General features: G+C 32.7%; 1 protein-coding gene across 1 annotated transcript; it reads left to right on the forward strand.

Annotated features, from left to right (window-relative positions):
• Positions 1-4478: 4478 nt before the first annotated feature.
• LOC108192273 (elongation factor G-2, mitochondrial) lies at positions 4479-18738 on the forward strand. The gene is made up of 20 exons (XM_017372964.2): positions 4479-4967; positions 6456-6677; positions 8629-8750; positions 8837-8987; positions 9137-9208; positions 9787-9882; positions 9977-10065; positions 10181-10247; positions 10728-10766; positions 11014-11074; positions 11540-11649; positions 11726-11800; positions 11877-11945; positions 12116-12237; positions 13411-13536; positions 14238-14358; positions 14476-14576; positions 14668-14728; positions 18194-18247; positions 18346-18738. Exons 1-20 carry the CDS (start codon positions 4587-4589, stop codon positions 18448-18450), a joined length of 2244 nt encoding a protein of 747 aa, XP_017228453.1. The 5' UTR covers positions 4479-4586; the 3' UTR covers positions 18451-18738.
• Positions 18739-20446: the final 1708 nt, after the last annotated feature.

The following is a 20446-nucleotide window of genomic DNA, read 5'->3' on the forward strand; positions in this document are numbered from 1 at the left end:
ATTCAACTTAGAAAATATTCTAAGTAACAGATGATTTGACTTAAGTCAAGAGTTGCGCCTTGACTTCAGTCAATGGTTGCGCTTGACTGAAGTTGCGCCTCCTTACCACAGTACACCATGCCATGTACTTAGAATTCTTGAGCATCATTCCCTCCACTGTATGTGGCGCAAGCTTTGACTTTACTTAGTCAAAGTTTGCGCCTTGCTCCACTGAGTTGTCCTGTATGACTTAGAGAATTTTAGCCCTTCCATTCTTTGTACTAATAATTATATATATATATATATATATATATATATATATATATATATATATATATATATATATAATTGTGTTTTAATCAATTACTTGAATTATTTATATCCAAGTAATTCACAATTATATATATATATATATATATATATATATATATATATACATATACATGTTAATTAATATCTTTGGCAATGTGTCCTGGAAAAGCTCGATTGACTTGATCAATTAATTCGTTGATCGAATCCACTGAATACTTTCGTACGTCCTGACGTCCTGTGCACTAGTCTGGTTCACGGACAACTCGAACTGAAATAATCCCTTGAATTCTTTTGCTTGATAATATACTTGATCAGTCATTCCGGGTTAGATGTTGCTTCGATAAATTTGATTATAAATAATCAAATTGAATATACTGGAATCTTTTGGTCTTTGATACTTGATCTTCAGGCAATCTTGATAGCCGAAACTGATTGTGCTTTATTCTTCACTGAGGCTTGAACATGTAAATGAACTTCTTCCAGTGGACTGATGCTCGTCTCAGATATCAGGATTGTCTTTGTCTGTTCGTATCGGATCTCCAACCTGTAGATTCCTGTATTATACTTACGTATTGTTTCCTGTCTTTTGTTGTGTTGTGTTATCGTAATTACATTTACGTTACATTATGCTTTACACAGACCATTAGTTAGAAAGGTGGTATATTTGAAGTGGGATCAAAATTATTGGTCAATATAATTTGGTTAGCAGTGATATGCACAAGATAATTATGATATTATTAGTTGTTCAGCTTATGTGTTTGGAATTAACCTATCTTTGTATCTTCGAACAATAACAAATAGTTGGAATGAAACTACGCTAAAAAATTTCAATAAAACAAAGTAAGCTTGCACACAACTGGATGCCAAAGCTTCTCCACAGGGCACACAGTGGTGATCTTAAGTTTTAATTTCAAATGATAATTATGAAAAATACATAAATTAGTTCTTAATAATGCATTAGTTTAAACAGGAAACGCGTCCATACGAGCTCCAATGTCGGAACAATAAAAATCATCACGCATATAAGCACAGGCCGTGCCTCGCACGGGCTACAGTGCTAGTTCTTCTTCCAGTACTCGAACCTCAAGGGCAAAATCGAAAAATACATAATATAATCATAAAATCTAATAAACCAAAGAAAGAAATGCCATTAATGTGAGCAGACTTACCAAACTCAGATCTGAATGAAGAGAAATTATCAAGATTCAGATGATTGTAATTGACCTGCCAAAAAATGAAAAATAAGATGTGAACTGAATGCAACTAATGTAATTATGTAAAAAGTTTTTGGATATCCCGTTCCACAAGTGAACTAGCAGGATTTAGGGTGTTGCTAAATACACTTCATTTTTGCTTTGTGCAGTTCGTGGAGATTACAGATATGACCCTTAGCTTATTGAACGTGTGAGACTGTAATAAATAGTTTTTGTTGATTACAATGTGTTTACCGGGTGACATAAAGACTGTGCTACAAACTTTAAACTTCAAACAATTTCTTATTATTTTTAATTTTAAATTTTAAAATGTTTAGATTTTAATTCTTAAACATGCATTCTTTTCAAAAATATATTATAAAATATGATTATCACGTTTTCAATAATCTATTAGTTTGGCATATTTAATATTACGAATTTATAAAATTATTGACTATTAAAGGATCATTCACTTTTATAAATTTTAAATACGTTTAAAATTTTGTACAGAGAGTAATTTTTAATCACAATAAAAATAATAAAAATTACAAGAAAATTATTAAAAAAATACTTTCATTAATATTTTGTCATGTTTATTTTTGTCATCTAAAATAATGATTACTATATTTAAAGAGTATAATACGAGTCAATAATTCAATCATGATAGACATTACACACACACACACACATATATACCCAAACAAAGTGAATATAAATTCAAATAAAAATTATATGAATAAAGATTATATATACAGATTATCTTTCTAAATTCTTAATACTTATAAAGGTTCTAGCCCAACTAAATATCATATTATAACAAATCAAGTATTTTTTATTTTGACTAAAATATTATATCAAACACTAATGTCAACTTTTTAATATTATATATTATCGGTATTTTAGCCCATCATCTGCCCCTGGCCGTGATAGTATATTTTCAAAATTTTAGTTGTTTTGATTAAATGAGAATGAATAAAGTAGAAAATTAAACACATCGATAAAAAATTAAAGACGTTGATAAAATTATATATAAAGTCAAGTACTCCCTCCGTTCTTAAATATCTGCTTTTTCTAGAGTTTTTTTCTTGTTTCAAAATATCTGCAGTTTTTAGAATTTGTGTTGACTTCATCATATGTGCATCTAAACACAATGATACCTCAAAAATCTTATTACTTGTCATGTTAAATGTAAAATTATCATTACCACAATCTAAGTACATTGGAATGTCATTAATACGTGTATTGACTTGCTTGATTACAATGCATTTAACATGATAACTACAGTCAGACAATGTATTTGGACATATAGGAGCAAGAGCAGCCCTTTTCATGCTGAATAATAATCTATCACCTGTAGCATAACATTACAAAATGCTGTTACTAACAAAGGAGCTTAATCTATAATCTACTATTACATGGAGTATAACATGTAATAAACAGAGTTAATGATAATGTATAAACATAATTACCAATGGGAGGAGTAGCTTTAATGGAATTATACTCATCATCAACTGCAAAAAAATCAGTACTTGAATATTAAAGATGGTCTTAATTTGATGACTACAATTAAATTAGGGCAAGGAGGTGAGGAACTGACCAATCTTTTTAAAGTAATCCTCAGTAAATTCTGTGCCACGTATAATCTTTGATTTCCGAGGACTTATATTTTCTTTCATCATTTGAAGGTCATAACTAACTGAAACCACAATAAATACAACTACTAATCAACGAAAACACAATAAATATACTCAGCGATCATGATTGTAAGGAACAAACAGTAGCCCTATTTAATAATGATCAGTATAAAGGGAAACAAACATTGATGAACAAAAACACATAGTACTAAAAGAGAATCGTGTATAGAATACTCACAAACATTGGACAAAAGGGGCTCTTTTTTTTTTCTCTTCTTCGAATCACCTTTGAAACCATTATTAACAGGCTCCATAAACAAAAAAACCAAGATGAATGTTTGTCTCCAGTCCACAAGAAAATGAGCGGTGTAGAGAAGGAAGATGAAATGAAACAAAAATTAGAAGAAATAATATTAACAATCCCCATAAACAAAAAACTAAGATGAAAGGACGGTAATTTGAATTAAGGGCTAGATGTTAAGCCACATGTGTGTAGTAGCTCAGTTGTGTGCAAGATATGGGGTGTAATAGCCTTGGGCACCGAAATGACAGAGATGAGGGAAACTACAGTATACTTTCTGGTGAAAGTTTGGTGAGAGTAGAGGCTACACTGGACAATTGTATTCATTATGCTCCAAAAACGTGTCCCAAAACAGATGTTTGCTACACACAAACCGTATAAAATACATGTACACAGTGGCAAATACTGTAATAAGTGTAAGTGTTTGGAAATTGGAGGACATAGAAGTAAATAACAGCATAATTAGCATTCAAGCAATCTATACTATACTATAAAAAGCCAACATCGGTATAATTTGTAGTCGTACAAATTTTTGGTTTGGTCATTTTCTTTTTGGTTTAGTACTCTCTTTATACAACTAGAAGTCTACAACGAGGTCTATTACTTTTCCATTATTAAACAATTTCAAATACTAAAAACACTAAAACAAGACAAAAACTTTATTATTATCCTCTTAAATATAATTTATAATTAGTTGAAATAAAAATAAACTACTATTTTCCAACTCTAATATGTTACACGACTAATATCTTTTTCCATACCATACATACAAAAATATGCGAAATATTTAGAATTTGATTTACAATCAATTGAATAATAAATTATCACATATTAATATTAGAAAAATATTTATAAATAGATAATAAATTGTAAAAGCTAAATTTTTGTGAGAAAATATAATTAGTTGATTAATATAATTTAATTAAATTCAATTTATTAATACTAAAATACTAAGATAATTTTAAAATTTAAATTATAAACAATAAATTATGAATTATACGCTTACCGTGCTTCGTACGCGGGTTAAAAGAGATATATTAAAGAGATTTATTATATAGTCATCCTGATTTTCGTTTTTGGTTTGTTGAAAGTCCAAATATATTTGGGGTTTAGGGTTTTACAAAACCCCCCGTTACTACATTTCACACACTCTACACATACTCAATCATGCTCCGATCTACACGAAACTCCACAAGTCGGCTCCTCTACACACTCTCCAATGCGCCTCCGTCATGTCCATCTCCGATCACATCCCTCCTCCATCTCCGCCACTTCGCCGCTCCAGTGGCCAAAGTGAAAGAAGACAAGGATCCCTGGTGGAAAGAATCCATGGACAGGCTTCGAAACATCGGGATTTCTGCGCATATTGATTCCGGAAAGACCACGCTTACTGAACGGATACTGTTTTACACCGGAAGGATTCATGAGATTCATGAAGTTAGAGGGAAAGACGGAGTCGGTGCGAAGATGGATTCCATGGATTTGGAACGAGAGAAAGGGATTACTATCCAGTCCGCCGCTACGTATTGTACTTGGAAGGATTATCAGGTCCATTTCACTTGCTCTGCTGTTTTATTCATCTTCAGGTCCTGATTTAGGTTTATTAATTTTGTGAAATGGTAATTGATGAGTGTCCTGTGATTCTGTATCGTAGATTAGGATATAATGTGATGAAATGCGTTTATTGTGATTTGACGAGTATGTTGTGGCTTTGCTGTTACAATTTAGGTTCAATACTTTGATTTCAATCAGTTTGTGTTGATAATAATGTAAAAGTGATTGTAAAGTTTGAATCTTTAGAATGCGTTGATTGATAGGAAGAAGATGGAAGCTTTGGAGATGATATAGTATGGAATTAGTTGGGTCTGTTCGGGCATGCAAGAGAGTCGGAGATGAATTGATTTTAAATATTTTCTGTTATTTATTGAGCATTAGAATGGAATGGAAATGCTACAGAATGATAGGCTTGATACTGAATAGTTATGTTTATTTAGACAAATGGGGTGTAGTAAGAATGTCTTATTTAATTGGAAGTTTAGATTTTTTTTTTGAGGACTTTGTGCTAATATGAGATCTCACAGTGAAAGACAAATGGGGATTAAATTTACTTCATCCAGTTTCTGCATCAGGTGTTTATTAGGTAATCTTATTATTACTGGATATTAGTGCAGCTTAAAAGCTAAATGGTAAGGTAGATGCCTTAGTTGGTTAAGTCAACTGAAACTGCATAACCGTATCCAATTGGTTCAACACTAGTTTCACTGACTGGTGGGTTTAGGAACAACTGAAGAGGAACAGCTAAAGGTGGTGGGATATTGGTAATATTGGGATTGATGGGCCGAGTAGTAACTAGTAAGTATTAACTAAGAATGGTGTGGATAAGCAGATGAGATTAAGTTGAATATTTGTTACTTTTAATGTGATTATTGATAAGAAGCATAGGAAATTTAATGGAGTTGATGGAAGCTGTTGGTTCGTGTTGGACATGAGTGAAAGCAAGTTTTGAAGATTGAATCATAGATAATATTAGTGATGAATTGAGATAGATGCTAAAATTTGGTGGCCGCCGCGGCGTATTAAAGTCAGTAACTCGTATTATAAAATTATATGTACCGGAAATTAATCTGTCTTGCTAAGTATTGCCAGCATCTTATTTGGAGAAAATCACATGTACTGAAAATTATATGTACTGATTATTTGCTTAGGGGACAGATATTGGTCATTAGTAATTACGAAGGAATTTTTTTATTAATCTAGAGAGTTCCTTTTCATTAAGCGCATCGATCCAGGAGTTGTCTGGTCATAGAGAAGGTTTATGCTTTGGAAATTGTGAATTTGGACTATAAACCCTATTGAATGGGTATCTGCAGTGTTCTGCTAGTACTTATTGGCGAGCCGTCTTGTGAAATAAGATTTACATATTACGCTGACCCTTTCTTTGAGAATACTCGCTACATTTTCAAATGATACCCAACAAAAATTTTGAGTACCACTCAGAGTTATATTCAGTGAAGTTGTTACTTTTTGTTGTTGCAGGTGAATATTATTGACACTCCCGGTCACGTTGATTTCACAATTGAGGTTGAAAGAGCCTTGCGTGTGCTTGATGGTGCCATTCTTGTTCTTTGTAGTGTTGGAGGTGTGCAGAGTCAGTCAATTACTGTTGATAGGCAAATGAGAAGATATGATGTACCAAGGCTCGCTTTTATTAATAAACTTGACAGGATGGGAGCAGATCCTTGGAAGGTTCTTAGCCAGGTTCGTTGCATTGAGTTTTATGGTATATGGATGATTGTCATATTTTTCTTTCTTCCTGAAGTGTTTCTCGATGTGATGGTGATTTGTATTTATGTATCCTTACTTTAATTATTTATAATTGCAACTTCATAGTACTTGTAATCATCATCACATGACAGAGAAGTATATAAGATATTTAAGCTAATTGAGCAAAGTGTCTTGTTTTAAGGTTTTGTATGTTTTTTTTAAAAAAAAATATACGGCATATTATAGAAGATCTTTAAAGAATAGATAATCACACTATGAGGTTGAATTGTATTATTTGTGCTTTAAACAATATTGTTTTTCACTTTTACGTTGCTAAGTTTAAAATGTAAAGATCACATCTTGAAGGTTGGAAACAAGTAACAGGTCAAATTTGAAATAGGATCTGGGTTTTTGTCGGGAACTGACTTCTGTGAGTTCTGTATATTTGATGTTTTTGTGATTTTATAGGTTAAGGAACTAATTAAACAGCAAAACAAGTAGATAACGGAGTGATTAACAGAGAAACAGATAATACATAAGACATAGTAGAGAGAACGCAGAGAATAGCTAGAGAGAGATGCAGAGTTTATGGAGAGCTTGTTATAGAAAGATAAAGTGCAGTGCAAGTTCACAGAGAGAGAGAGATTTGTGGAATGAGTATTCCTTATAAAATGCAAGATAACCAAATTACAAGTCCAACCTGTACTTGCAAACCTTACTACTTAAATGAATTACCCTTGGTGACTCTCAAATAACTCTCTACTGCTACTCAACAGCTACTAATAGTACTACTACAGTACTAGAGTCTTGACTTTTACTACAATACTTAACAGTTTCCAGACCCACGCAAGGCTTAATGATAGCTATTTATAAGATAAAGTTAAGATGCCTCCAGCTGAGGATGTCAAGAAGTCATAATTTTCTGCAAATTGCAAATGTGATCTGTCACAATGAGCTACTTTTTTAAGTGAGACCCATTATATGACTCAATTCTCCAAATCCACAGTAAAACACCTGAATCTGTATACTTTTGAATCATGGTGCTACTTTTGTATGATCCCTGTTACGTCGGCATGCCATCTTGGCCACCGTACAGGTGTAAAAATGATGAACACAAGCATCGCCCTGCTGGTATGATTTTTGTCGGAGATATGGCTTTTTGTGATCAGCCACAGAGGATTTCACTGCATTGAAACATTAGAGGAATACCGCAGATGGAAAATATGGGAGAAGATTGAAAGGCAAAGCTTTCCTCTCTTCAATATTTCAAGTTGGCCGCTAAGGCTGTAGGAACTTCATGAAAGTAATGAAGTTAAGCTGCGGCTGCTGAGAGAGAGATACAGATTAAAAAAAGCCTAGCATACATTGAAGTATTTAAAATTTTAAGCCTAATACTTTGTTCACTTTCCAGAGCTAAACGACTTGCATTGGAAAACTATTGGTGCTTACGAGATTTTTTTCTTAAACAAAGGCTTGTTAATTTCAATAATTTGAGTAATGTATTCTGATGAGGCGATATCATTAAGTAAGTTGTTACTTCTCATCTCTTACATACTGATTGATCTGTGTTAAACCTTCGTGTCCTTGGTTCTTGAAGTATTTTGGTGATTGTCATTATTTCCTGTACATTTGTGCCATTTCACTTGTAAATTTACCTCTCAAAATGGATTTACAGGATCCAGTCATAAAATAAACAAAATTAAATATGCGAATGTTATATTTTTCTTATATAACTTTAGCATGATGTTGAATTTGTAACCACAATTTGATATAGTCATATAGGTCAAAAGAACTTTGAGAATTACAGAAATGAAAATCTGAAATGATAAAGTTCTCTACGCAAGACAAAAAACTTGAGAAGTGTTAGATTTAGGATTTTCATGTATGGGTAGAAGCAACATTAATGACATGTCGTTACATTCCCACATCTCATTTGTTCTTGTAGGCAAGATCCAAGCTTCGCCATCACAGTGCTGCAGTTCAGGTTCCAATTGGACTGGAAGAAGAACTACAGGGTCTAGTGGATCTTGTGCAGATGAAGGCTTATTATTTTACTGGCTCGAGTGGGTCTGTTTTATGATCTTTAATGCTGCTATCTTTATGTTTCCCTTCCTTGTTTGTGTATGTACTTATTTAATAATGTTTTTTTGCAGTGAAACTATTACAACTGAACAAATACCAGGTAATCTGGAAGAGATGGTGTCAGAAAAAAGGCGTGAACTAATTGAAGCGGTTTCCGAGGTTGATGATAAGCTTGCTGAAGCATTCTTAAGTGACGAGCCTATATCACCAATAGAACTTGAGGTGCTTGATTCAATTTATGTACACATGATTTCTACAGTATGAATGTTCTTGTAATACTTTATGCATTCTTAACTTGGTTCTGCAAATACCTTACCTAGCTGTATATGCTACCTATTAAATGATTGATTTCTTTCTTCACCTTTTCCCAGGAGGCAATCCGAAGAGCTACTATTGCACGGAAATTCATTCCTGTATTCATGGGCAGTGCTTTTAAGAATAAGGTATTTTGAACATTTGAAATTTTTCATGACGATTATAGTGTTGATCTGCAATCTATCTTTGAGAATTCTAGGTAAGAAACAAAGTTGTTGCAATTTCCCCAATTCCCAAGACTAATTTCAGTTACAGAAATTGTGAGTTTAGGTTCCAATCCATTGATATGGAAACTACTCTACGCTTTTCTAGAAACACCTGTTTGAATAATATATGGTTGCGTACTAGTATATGAACCTTGTTTTGTCGAGGCTACAATGAATTTGAATAATGCTACCCAGATTAGATCCTTTTGAGTTTTGACCTTTCTTTAATCTATGACACGCATACGAGTTATATTTACTGAATGGGCTCACTTGCTGACTTGAACTGTGATGCACATGTGTTATATGTACCAAACTTTCTCATTGTTTTTCTAGACAATGATTACTACTAAAAGTTTACTTGGGTGAGAAGATATGAATTCCAGAGTGTGTTAATTGATCCTTGCTAATTCGTACAAATGAAAAGTCTTTTGGGATAGATACATAGCATTGAATCTATTTTGTGACCTTGAAATCTATTTTGTGACTTCCTACTATAACAGGGTGTTCAACCACTTCTCGATGGTGTTCTTAGTTATTTGCCATGTCCAACTGAAGTTTGTAACTATGCGCTTGATCAAACTAAGAATGAAGAAAAGGTATTGAATTAAATGATTCTTTATATCATCTGATATTGATAGTATATAATTGATCTCTCTGAGGCTGATATTCACTTTTGGGTACTGCTATTAGGTTCCGCTCTCCGGAACCCCTGCTGGGCCTCTTGTTGCTCTGGCTTTTAAATTAGAGGAAGGGCGTTTTGGTCAGTTGACATATTTAAGGTGCTGCAGTGTATATTCTCTTTTGTCTTGTTTTCTGTTTCCTGCATTAACTTGGTGCTGGTTACTGCACCTTGTTTTGGGGAGTTAGCTGACTAAAATTATCTTGTTAATGAAGAATCTATGAAGGTGTCCTTAAAAAGGGTGATTTTATCGTCAATGTAAATACAGGGAAGAAGATCAAAGTAAGTTTGAATTCCACAGTCTACTCTCTTATGTTCAAGCTATACCTGTTTTATTTGGCTGCTGTTGCCTTAAATTTTTCAGAAGCATATATTTCAAAGAAAATTCTTTCTTAGCAAAACAAGATCTGAAACCCGGTTGCATGTTTTCTTGGTAGTTCATATCGTTCATACAATTTTATGTAGATAATGAAAGTAGAAACTAGGAAATAGGATTTTAGTAGAGCCCAGTATTGTCTTTGGCATGTTAATATTTCTATATTTTTTGTTGACGTTGCCATAGCCGCTAGTCTCAGTTAGTGTAGATGTTTAGAATGCACACTCTTTTGTGAAAAGAGATATGCCATCTACGTCAGTTACTTCGATATTTCTCATCTTCTGGATGAGGGTAATATGTCGCTCTCTGATTATATATCTTATTTTGAGGTTTGCAGATGCAATAACAAAATTATTTATCCTATTTATTCTTCAATGCCTCTGCAGGTCCCTCGTTTGGTTCGGATGCACTCGAATGAGATGGAGGTTAGTTATGCAGGCAATTGTAACCACAAGTTTCATTGATACTGAAATTTATGTTCTATGCGCTAAAGCTTCTTAGATCACTTAGAAATTGACGAAAATATGCAAGGACCTTATAGAATGCACCTTTGTTTGCTTCATGTTTTTAAGTTTAAATTATGATCTTTAAAATTTGTGGACTTAGTTCTCTAAAGCCTCACTAGTTTATTTGCCGTAAGTTATGCATTTATTCATCCTATATCTTATACAGGATATTCAAGAGGCACATGCTGGACAGATTGTAGCTGTATTCGGTATAGAATGTGCTTCAGGTATTCCTTACAAACAGCAGAGGATATATCTTGTTTAGTCTATTATTATATAAGTGGAAAATGACTGTGAAGTGAACCAATGTACCCTGTAGCTAACATTAAGTGGATGTGAATCACATGTTAACATGTTGTGTAGCATCTGAAATTTTAACATCTGCAAACTGAAATTTTCTGTATGTGTTGGTCATGAGCCTATTATCGTTGTTACCCCTGCTCTTTTTATTACCTTGAGTACTTAGGTTGGACATTTGATACTCGGACATTAGTATGGAGACCCAGACACTAATTTTAGGTCCAAACCATGTAAGATTGTCATGATTTTGATTTTTGCCAATATTCCGGAGTCTGAGACTTGGACATGTATTAATCTAGGACACTTTCAGCCGGATCGGGACAACAGCACTCATTATATTTTGTTCAGCTTCCTTTTATGTGGTTAATTATGTTTTTTTTTGGTACTTTCAGGAGATACTTTTACTGATGGAAAAGTCAAATACACTATGACATCTATGAACGTTCCTGAACCTGTGATGTCATTAGCTGTTTCTCCTGTTTCCAAAGATTCTGGAGGACAGGTGAGTATTTCAGCTTTAATGAATTCCTTATGATTAAATTATTAATGAAATATGATTTCTTTATTATTTTGGACAGTTTTCCAAAGCTTTAAGTCGCTTCCAGAGAGAGGATCCTACATTCAGAGTTGGTTTAGATGGTGAGAGTGGCCAGGTACTGTTTGTAACATTGAGTTTCTCAAATGATTATTGTCATGTTTTAGCTGACAGATGAAAGTGTTATTTAACAGACAATAATTTCTGGCATGGGAGAGCTACATTTGGATATATATGTTGAGCGCATTAAAAGGGAGTACAAGGTACAGGCCTTTATTTCAAATTACTTACTATATTATGATATTGCTGCTGGTTTGAGTTTATCTATTACAATTTTTTGTAGAAAAAATATTATTAATTTAAACAAAAAAATATTATTACTTTAAGAGTTCATATTACATTTCACTCTCTTTTTTTCATTTGCATGTGTAAGGTCGATGCTACAGTTGGGAAACCTCGTGTAAACTTCAGAGAGACAATCACTCAACGTACTGAATTTGATTACTTACATAAGAAGCAAACTGGAGGGCAGGGACAATATGGAAGAGTATGTGGGTAAGCATAGATTTTACGACATATATTGGAGGATTATGTTGCTTCTAGTGTACTAGAAAATTAGTTGCTGGTCTTAACATAGTATATATAAAGAGTTGGCAGTCTACTTTTTGTAGATGCCGTGTCGGAAATGTAAATGTTAAGAATAACTTTTATGGCATTTCTCTATTATCTGAAGTTTATTTGTTTAAGCATCAAATCTGTACACGGATAAGTCATACCACTATGAGCTCCTAATAAAATATAAACATGTATTTATAATTTGTCTGCTGCAGGAAATCTTCTATCTGAAGTTCATATAATATTTACAATCATGCATATGTTTATTGTTGCAAGAAGAGAGAAGACATTAATCTTACATTCGTGAAATAAATATAAAAGTAGGTTTTATTTCACCTAGGTTGAGGTTATATGCCGAATCCGCCCAACTGTGTCCACCTTCGAAACAATTCCCCCAGTTTTCTAATTTTTTTAAGACTGATAATCTGACACTTGGTGCACACCTGTGTCCCATGCCTGAATCGAATTCAGATAACATAGCTTCTGAGGTTCAGTACATACATCAGCTGGTCTTCTTGTATAGTTATTATAGCAAAAGACAATGGCCTCCTCGAACACAGAATGGAATAATCCGCTGTTAGGCTAAATGCACTCTTTGTTGAAGGAATAATCAGAAGCCAGGGTTCTTGTTACAGAATCTGCAGCTATTGAATTAGAAAAAGTAGCAATAGCATTCTCAGGAGGAGACACACCAGGCCATGGGTAATGAAAAAAGTTGACCCCCATCCTTAACTATGTACCGCCATTGACCTCATGTCTTTCGTCCGTTCTATTTTACAGTATTCAGAGGGTATTTGTATCGATAAATTTTTTTTTTTAGTAGTCGATGGTAGAAGGAGCTAAAGCCGAAAATGTATTAGAAAGTCGGTATTCACAATAGCATTTATGTTAAGTTGTATAATATTACTGAGCCATTGCTCCAACGTGTTTTGTTAGATCGCCTTCTCACTTAACACTCGTCAAACAAAAGAAAGAGTGCCCTCCGAAAAATGTGTAACTTGGATAAAGCATTCACTCTCCGTTCCATGATTGTTCAATCCTGACTATAAATATTTGTATCTGCTGTAACTTATTAAAATCGTATTTAAGTACCTGTTTACTTTTCACTCGCAGGTATGTAGAACCACTTCCCCCGGGGTCGTCAAGTAAGTTTGAATTTGAGAATCAAATTGTTGGACAAGCTATACCATCAGGTTTTATCCCAGCAATTGAAAAGGGGTTTAAGGAAGCTGCCAATTCGTGAGTATCAAATCATCTCAAATTATATTTGTTGAAGTTAAGCATATTGACTGCACTAAGCATTCTAATAGGTTGTAATTTATTACCACTTATCATAAAATACTTCTAGAAGTAAGATAACGGTTTCTGCAATGCCATATTGTGGTCTATTTTCATAATTTCCCCCTGGAAAGGAAATTTTCTTTCTTTCACAAAAGTGGAAAGGAATTTGATTTTTTATATGCCAATATCAGATACTCCCTTAGTCTGACCCATTTCTTTGCACTTTCCTTTTGGGGATGTCCCTCCCGATCCTTTACATTCCTTAATAGAGTAACAATTTGTTTGTTTAATTTAGTAGGACCTGCAACTTTCTCCAACTTTCTTTGTTTTTCTTAATCTTCGTGCCCAACTTATATTTAAACAAATGGGTGGGACGGAGGGAGTACTTGTCCGAGAAAGCTTCGGTGTATGTAGATGTATGGATATTTACACATCTCACCCTCAATCTTCAGCGTCATATCATCTGTTAGATTAATTACTTTTGTGGTTATTTTTTAGGGATATGCTGGTTTCATCCTTCATTTTCTTATCCTTTAATGACATTCCGCTGTTACATTTTTTTTTTCCACTAGAGCCCATTGAATAGTCAACAATTAAGCTTCTATAATCTACTTTCATTAGTAATTTATCGTATCTAAATGAAAATTTTGTTTTGGCAGTGGTTCATTAATAGGCCACCCGGTTGAAAATATCCTAGTTGCCTTGACAGATGGTGCAGCCCATACTGTGGATTCCAGTGAACTTGCATTCAAGTTGGCTGCAATATATGCCTTTAGACAGGTCTTCCTCCATACATTGAAATGGATATTTCGTATTTCATGTAGTTTGGTGTGCAGTTTTAAAAATTATTCTATTTTATGTCTGTGAATAATGATCATGCTTTAAATTCATGAACAGTGCTATGCTGCTGCCAGACCTGTTATATTGGAACCTGTAATGTTGGTAGAATTGAAAGTACCTACAGAATTTCAGGGCACTGTTACTGGTGATTTGAACAAGTGAGTACCTACGACTCTTCTTGTTTATGAACTATAATTCAAAAAATTTTGAATGTCTGCAAAGGAAGCATCTTACCATGTTTTTCAACAGGAGAAAAGGTTTGATTATTGCGAATGACCAGGATGGTGACGATTCCGTAATTACTGCCCATGTATGTATATTACTGTTTTTTACTTCTCATCCTATAACGCAACGCACTATGGATTTGGATTTCATAGTACATAAGTGTTACTGTAAACAGCCTCTTGTATGTTCATCTCCTAAAAAAATCATCTGTTACCACTATATACATGTGTTAGTTTCCTGGTAAATCCAATAGTTAGAGTTAATTTTCTCTTTCTCGAAGTTTTAAGATGTCATTATTTATTCGTTACACAGATTGGGCTATAGATGTTTCACTATAACACTGATTGATGAATTCCTGAAATATTTAAGACTGTTTTGGGGGTTTTCTATTTGATAAAATGCAGGAATAGCAAATAAAGTAGAGAGATAGAGAGAGTTTAGAGAAAATTCAGAGAAATGAAAGAGACAGAAAAGACATAGATTTGAGCAGATAGAGACAATGAGAGAGATGAGAGATAGAAACTTTAAAGAAAGAGACAGAATCAGTTATAGAGAGAGAGAGAGAGAGAGAGAGAGAGAGAAAGAGAAGGTTGGTAAAAATACATCCATTCTGTAGGTTTCTTTCTATGCGTGTATAAGTATAATAAATAATAAAGATATAATGTGAAGTCAGATATATTATTATAATCATCTGGATGGTTTTCTTATAAGCCAGGAACATATCTTCCTAAAAAACTGCTACTATTCAAAATTAATTCAAATATAATTCTAATCTCATTTTAACTAAAAAATTTGGTCAATATCAACTAATTATTAAAATAAATCTATATTTAAAGCTCAAAGCATAATATTAACACTCCTCCTTGCTTTGATATTTTAAACAGCTATCAAAACAATATATCGTCTTCATGTTCCTGATTAACAGCCTCTTTTGCTTTCTCTTGATACTTGCAAACTCGTTCTGTGTCCAAAATGTCTGCAATTGTTGCACTTTATATCTGGACTCCACCAACACCCCTGTGGATGATTTGTTTTCCTGCAGTAAAAGCATATACCACTTTCTAACCTTTCTGCCTTTGTTTTGAGAGCACCTTCCACTTTGTAGTTTGTCTTCACATCTCATCCTCCTGTTCCACAGCCTGGAATGCATTAATCAATTCTAACAAAGATATATTTGACAAATCTTTTAGTATTTTCCAAAGTTCCATTGGTTCATATCTTTCGGGTACAGTAACAAGAATTTTTTGCACATTTTTTTTTTAATCCAAGAAAACATACCTTGTTAGCAATACCAAGAAGTCCATCAAAATTTTTAATCATCTCAGAATCCTTCATTTTCTGCAGCTCAAATTAAGAACTTTGTTCCCATTGACCTTTTTATCTCCTTCATATTCTCTTTTGAGATATAGCCACATTTCCTTCGGCAGCTTTAGAGACATGATACTTGAGAAGATGTTTGGTGAAACAACTGCAAATAAAAATGCTTTTGTCTTAGACTTCCTTATCTTCAATTCTTTCGATCCATGCTTTAAGTTCTTTCATGGTAGGATTTTCAGGTAGTCTATTGTGAATTTCTTCTACCAACCCATCCCAAAGACCTAGTGCTTTCAAATATGTCTCCATACATACTGCCCAATGAGGATAATTGTTTCCATTGAATACTTCTGAAGCAAATTTTTGTAAAATTAATAGATTCAATTTTCATGATATGATTGTAAACAAGATTTTGAATTTGAGATATGATTTTTGGTTATGACTATGGTTATGGATTACGGATATGGGTCATGGTTTTCGGAGGTCCTTCAAAGAGAGCTCTTGTACCATTTGTAGGTCTATTTCTATGTTTTATTATCCGTGGAACTACGTTACAGTGGATATACTTACTGTGTAAATCAAAAATTGTGCTTGGTAGTGTTTGATTTATAGGTATGTAATTAGATTTTTAAATTTAATCATTCATGGAACAAAAACTAATTTAATTATATAATAAAATAAGTTAAATAATTTTCTAGAGTAATCAAAATAAATGTGGAATTCAAATTAAAAATAATTAGACTTTTAAACTAATAAATATTACAAGGAGTTAATATATTAATTATTAATATATTGTTATTAGATTATTGGTTTTGAAAAATAAATAACAAAAAAAGAATTAAAGAAAAACATTAGATAACATTAAATTAAAATATATTATAACAAGAATAAATGACTATAAAAATAAATATACATGTAAATCTATAACATATAGGTGGGTGGATTGAGTGGGGGGGGAAGGTGGGCCCTAGGTGGGTGATGACATACAGGGTGTGGGTGATGTCGTTTAGGTATACTTTTCCTTAGTTTGTATTTTAGTGGTTTGTATTTGAACAATTGCCTATATATATATATATATATATATATATATATATATAATGATAATATGAGTAAATTTTAAATAAAATTGTTATATTATAGCATTTAATTTGGATTAGGCTTTGTTTTTCACCTAAACTTTGACATATAATTCTACATTTGATTTACCATAGAATTTAATATATAAATTTTTGATCAGTAATAGTGTAACTCAAAGTATCCACCTCCACCCATGACCTATGTAACTAGATTACCACGTTTCACTGGAAGTACAAAATCGTGGGAAGTTTGTGTCCCTGTGCACAACTGCAAGATTATGCAACCAAACAGTGTAATTATTACAAGTTCCATGGAATTTGGAGTTACTGCGTTGGGTTACATCGTACCAAAAGAGGCCATGACGTTAAGTCATATATATTATTATAGTCATCTGGATGGGCTTTATATAAGCCATGGGCATAACTGGAAATATTCATAAAAGACCCGCTACTATTCAGAATTAATTGAAATCTAATTGTAATCAAATTTAACTAAAAGATTTGGTCAAAATCAACCAAGTGTTAATATAAATCTCGATTTAAAATTCAAAACATAATTTTGATACATTTCCATATCAGAATTGCATACAGTGAAGGGAAAATAGATTTTTTTGGCACCCAACTTATTGTGTCTTTAGAAACTTACTACTCAACTAAATTGTTTTTTCTTTTACTCACTAATGATAAGTTTGGATTTATTTTTTTAGTCACTAACTTAGGTTCGGATTTGATTACTAGCATTATGATAATTTTTTGTAGCATCATTAATACATAGTGATAGTATGTAATATATTGATTACTAGCTGTGTTGCTAAGAGACACTGACGCTGACAATATGATACACTTGAGATGACATGAAACATTGTTTATTTTTAAAATGTCACTTAATCTAGCAGTAGATGGAGAGAGCTCAATTTTTTTTGATGTATGCCTCAGTTTAGTTTGTTCATAACAAGAGTGGTCAATATTTTTTGCCGGATGTCTTGCTTTGTTGACTTCCATCGTCTAATTCTCATTTTATTTTACTGGCCATACAACTATTGAACTACTGGAGCACCATGGAACTGCCTTGATATTTGAAAATTTCGGATATAACTGGCAGTCTTGATTCTAAAAAATGTTCAGTTGTGCCTTACAAGATTTACTTATTTATTACCCAGGTTCCCCTCAACAATATGTTTGGATATTCAACGTCCCTTCGTTCAATGACACAGGTGAAGTAAACTCTATGTTTGATATTTTGCTTACTGAACTTAATGACGTTGACATGCCTCTGATTCTTCACATTACTTGAAAAATAAAAATTTTGCAGGGCAAGGGAGAGTTTACCATGGAATACAAGGAACATTCAATAGTTTCTAATGATGTGCAGACGCAATTGGTGAACGCATACAAGACCACCAAAGGAGCTGAATAGCTGTAGCATATTTTGCTTCGCCGTTCTACCTTTTTTGAAGAATATATATATGTGAAAATATCATTGTATTTTTCATTAGTATTTCTTAAGACCAACAATTGGTTAGTAATTTTAAATAGGTGTTATATAGAATTTAATAGTGTTAGTGTACCCAAAGTTAATACATTAACACTGAAGGAAGCTGTTCAAATAATGTACTAGAGTTGGGGGAATTATGTTGTTTACATGTCAGAATATTATGATTTAGAACAATATTACTGAATAAGAGATGCTCCTGGTTGTGATGATTGTCCCTCGCCTGGGAAGGAATTAGGAAACACCGATTTTTGTATATTTTACAGAACCCCCAAGGGGTGGTCTGTATATCTGTATACACATTATACATCTCTAGCTCAATCTTTCTCTCTCCGAGCCTCTCCCTCAATGTATCTCTCACGTTATTCTTTGATCTCTTTTACACTAGATACAAGCATAGGAGATGTCTGACTTCGTTAAGTCAAGTTCTATTGTACTCTAATCAATCTATAGTTTGTGATGATGTTGGCATTCAATTCTGATCAACTCGAATTAAGAATTTGTTCATTTCAATTTGTAAGTGGTAACATGAAATTCAGTGTTTTATAGATTTGTATCTTTTAGTTTCGCTTTACGATTCTAGTAAACTGTTTTGCTCGAATTGAATTTAGTTTTGCTATTGTATATGTTATTTATGGTTTTCTCTATGATTTTGACAATTTTGTTTTTCGAACCTATGGTTCTATTATAGAATTGAAACAAGAATTTTATTGAATCTTTAGTTTTATAATAATATAATGCAAATTGTTGTTACAGTTATGGTTCCACTGTAGAATTAGTGTTTCAAATTGCTGCTAAATGTTGAAGTATTAGGGAAACTTTTTATTGAAGGTATGTTTATTAATTGGTTATAATGAAACCTAAATATTATAATGTGAAACATGTAACAAAATTTATGATTTGGTGTAGAAGAAGAATGCAAAGTACTGGTGATGCTGTTTCTGATTCATAACATACTTGTGCACAAGTACTTATGAGATAATATCAGTTACCGCTGATGACCATCAGAAACAGCACAGGAATAAATACTACTCCTCTGTCCCACCATGTTCTTTACATTATTTTTGGCACGTATTTTAATACTCTTATAAAGTATACTTACATTATATATTTTAAAAAAAAAATCTTGAAAAAAAGTTTGAAGTTTAAGCTTTCATTCAAAAAAAAAAAAATCAAAAATACATTATAGAAATAAATTTTAAGAGAGCCTCAAAATGCGTGCAAACAATGTAGGTAAACTTCCTGGGGGCGACGGAGGGAGTAGCAATGATCATTGATTTATTATAGAACCAAACAGAATGAAGATTTAATTTGATATACAATGGAAGTTGCCTAATATTTTTTATGCAAACATTTCTTTTATGTTTACAATTTAAAAGAGCTTGAAACTTAAAAAAATAAAAAAAATAGTAAGGTTCTCTTATGTATATAAATTCAATTATGTTTCTGTTATAGAATTATAGAATCAAGACATTATCGTTGATTATGATTTAGTAATTATTTATTGCAGATTTGTGCTTAGCAGAGATATAAACATGCAATTGTACTTTAGATTTCTTTTTGTTGTTTATTTAGACAATGTTGTGTATATTGTTGTTGAAAGTGCTTCTGATCCAATAGTTGATGAAATGATATAGACTGCTTACATAGTTTTGATGAGTCATTTAGTAGAAGCAGTAAAGTGTGGAATCTTAAAAACTCTAAAGACAAATTAAAACAATATCCTGGTAAGCCTTTTAATGGAATTGAATCTTGTTTTAATTTCTATTCTGAGTATTGCACAGAGGGTGGATTGAAATTCGTAAATCAACATTAAAAAAAAAAAAAGAACGGTGTTAGGAATACTTGATATTAATGATAACATAACACTTGGTGTATTTTATAATATGACTAAGTCTTTGTAATTATTAACGGATATCAT

The sequence above is a fragment of the Daucus carota genome, chromosome 9 (assembly GCF_001625215.2).
Source record: "Daucus carota subsp. sativus chromosome 9, DH1 v3.0, whole genome shotgun sequence".
NCBI classification, from domain to species: domain Eukaryota; kingdom Viridiplantae; phylum Streptophyta; class Magnoliopsida; order Apiales; family Apiaceae; genus Daucus; species Daucus carota.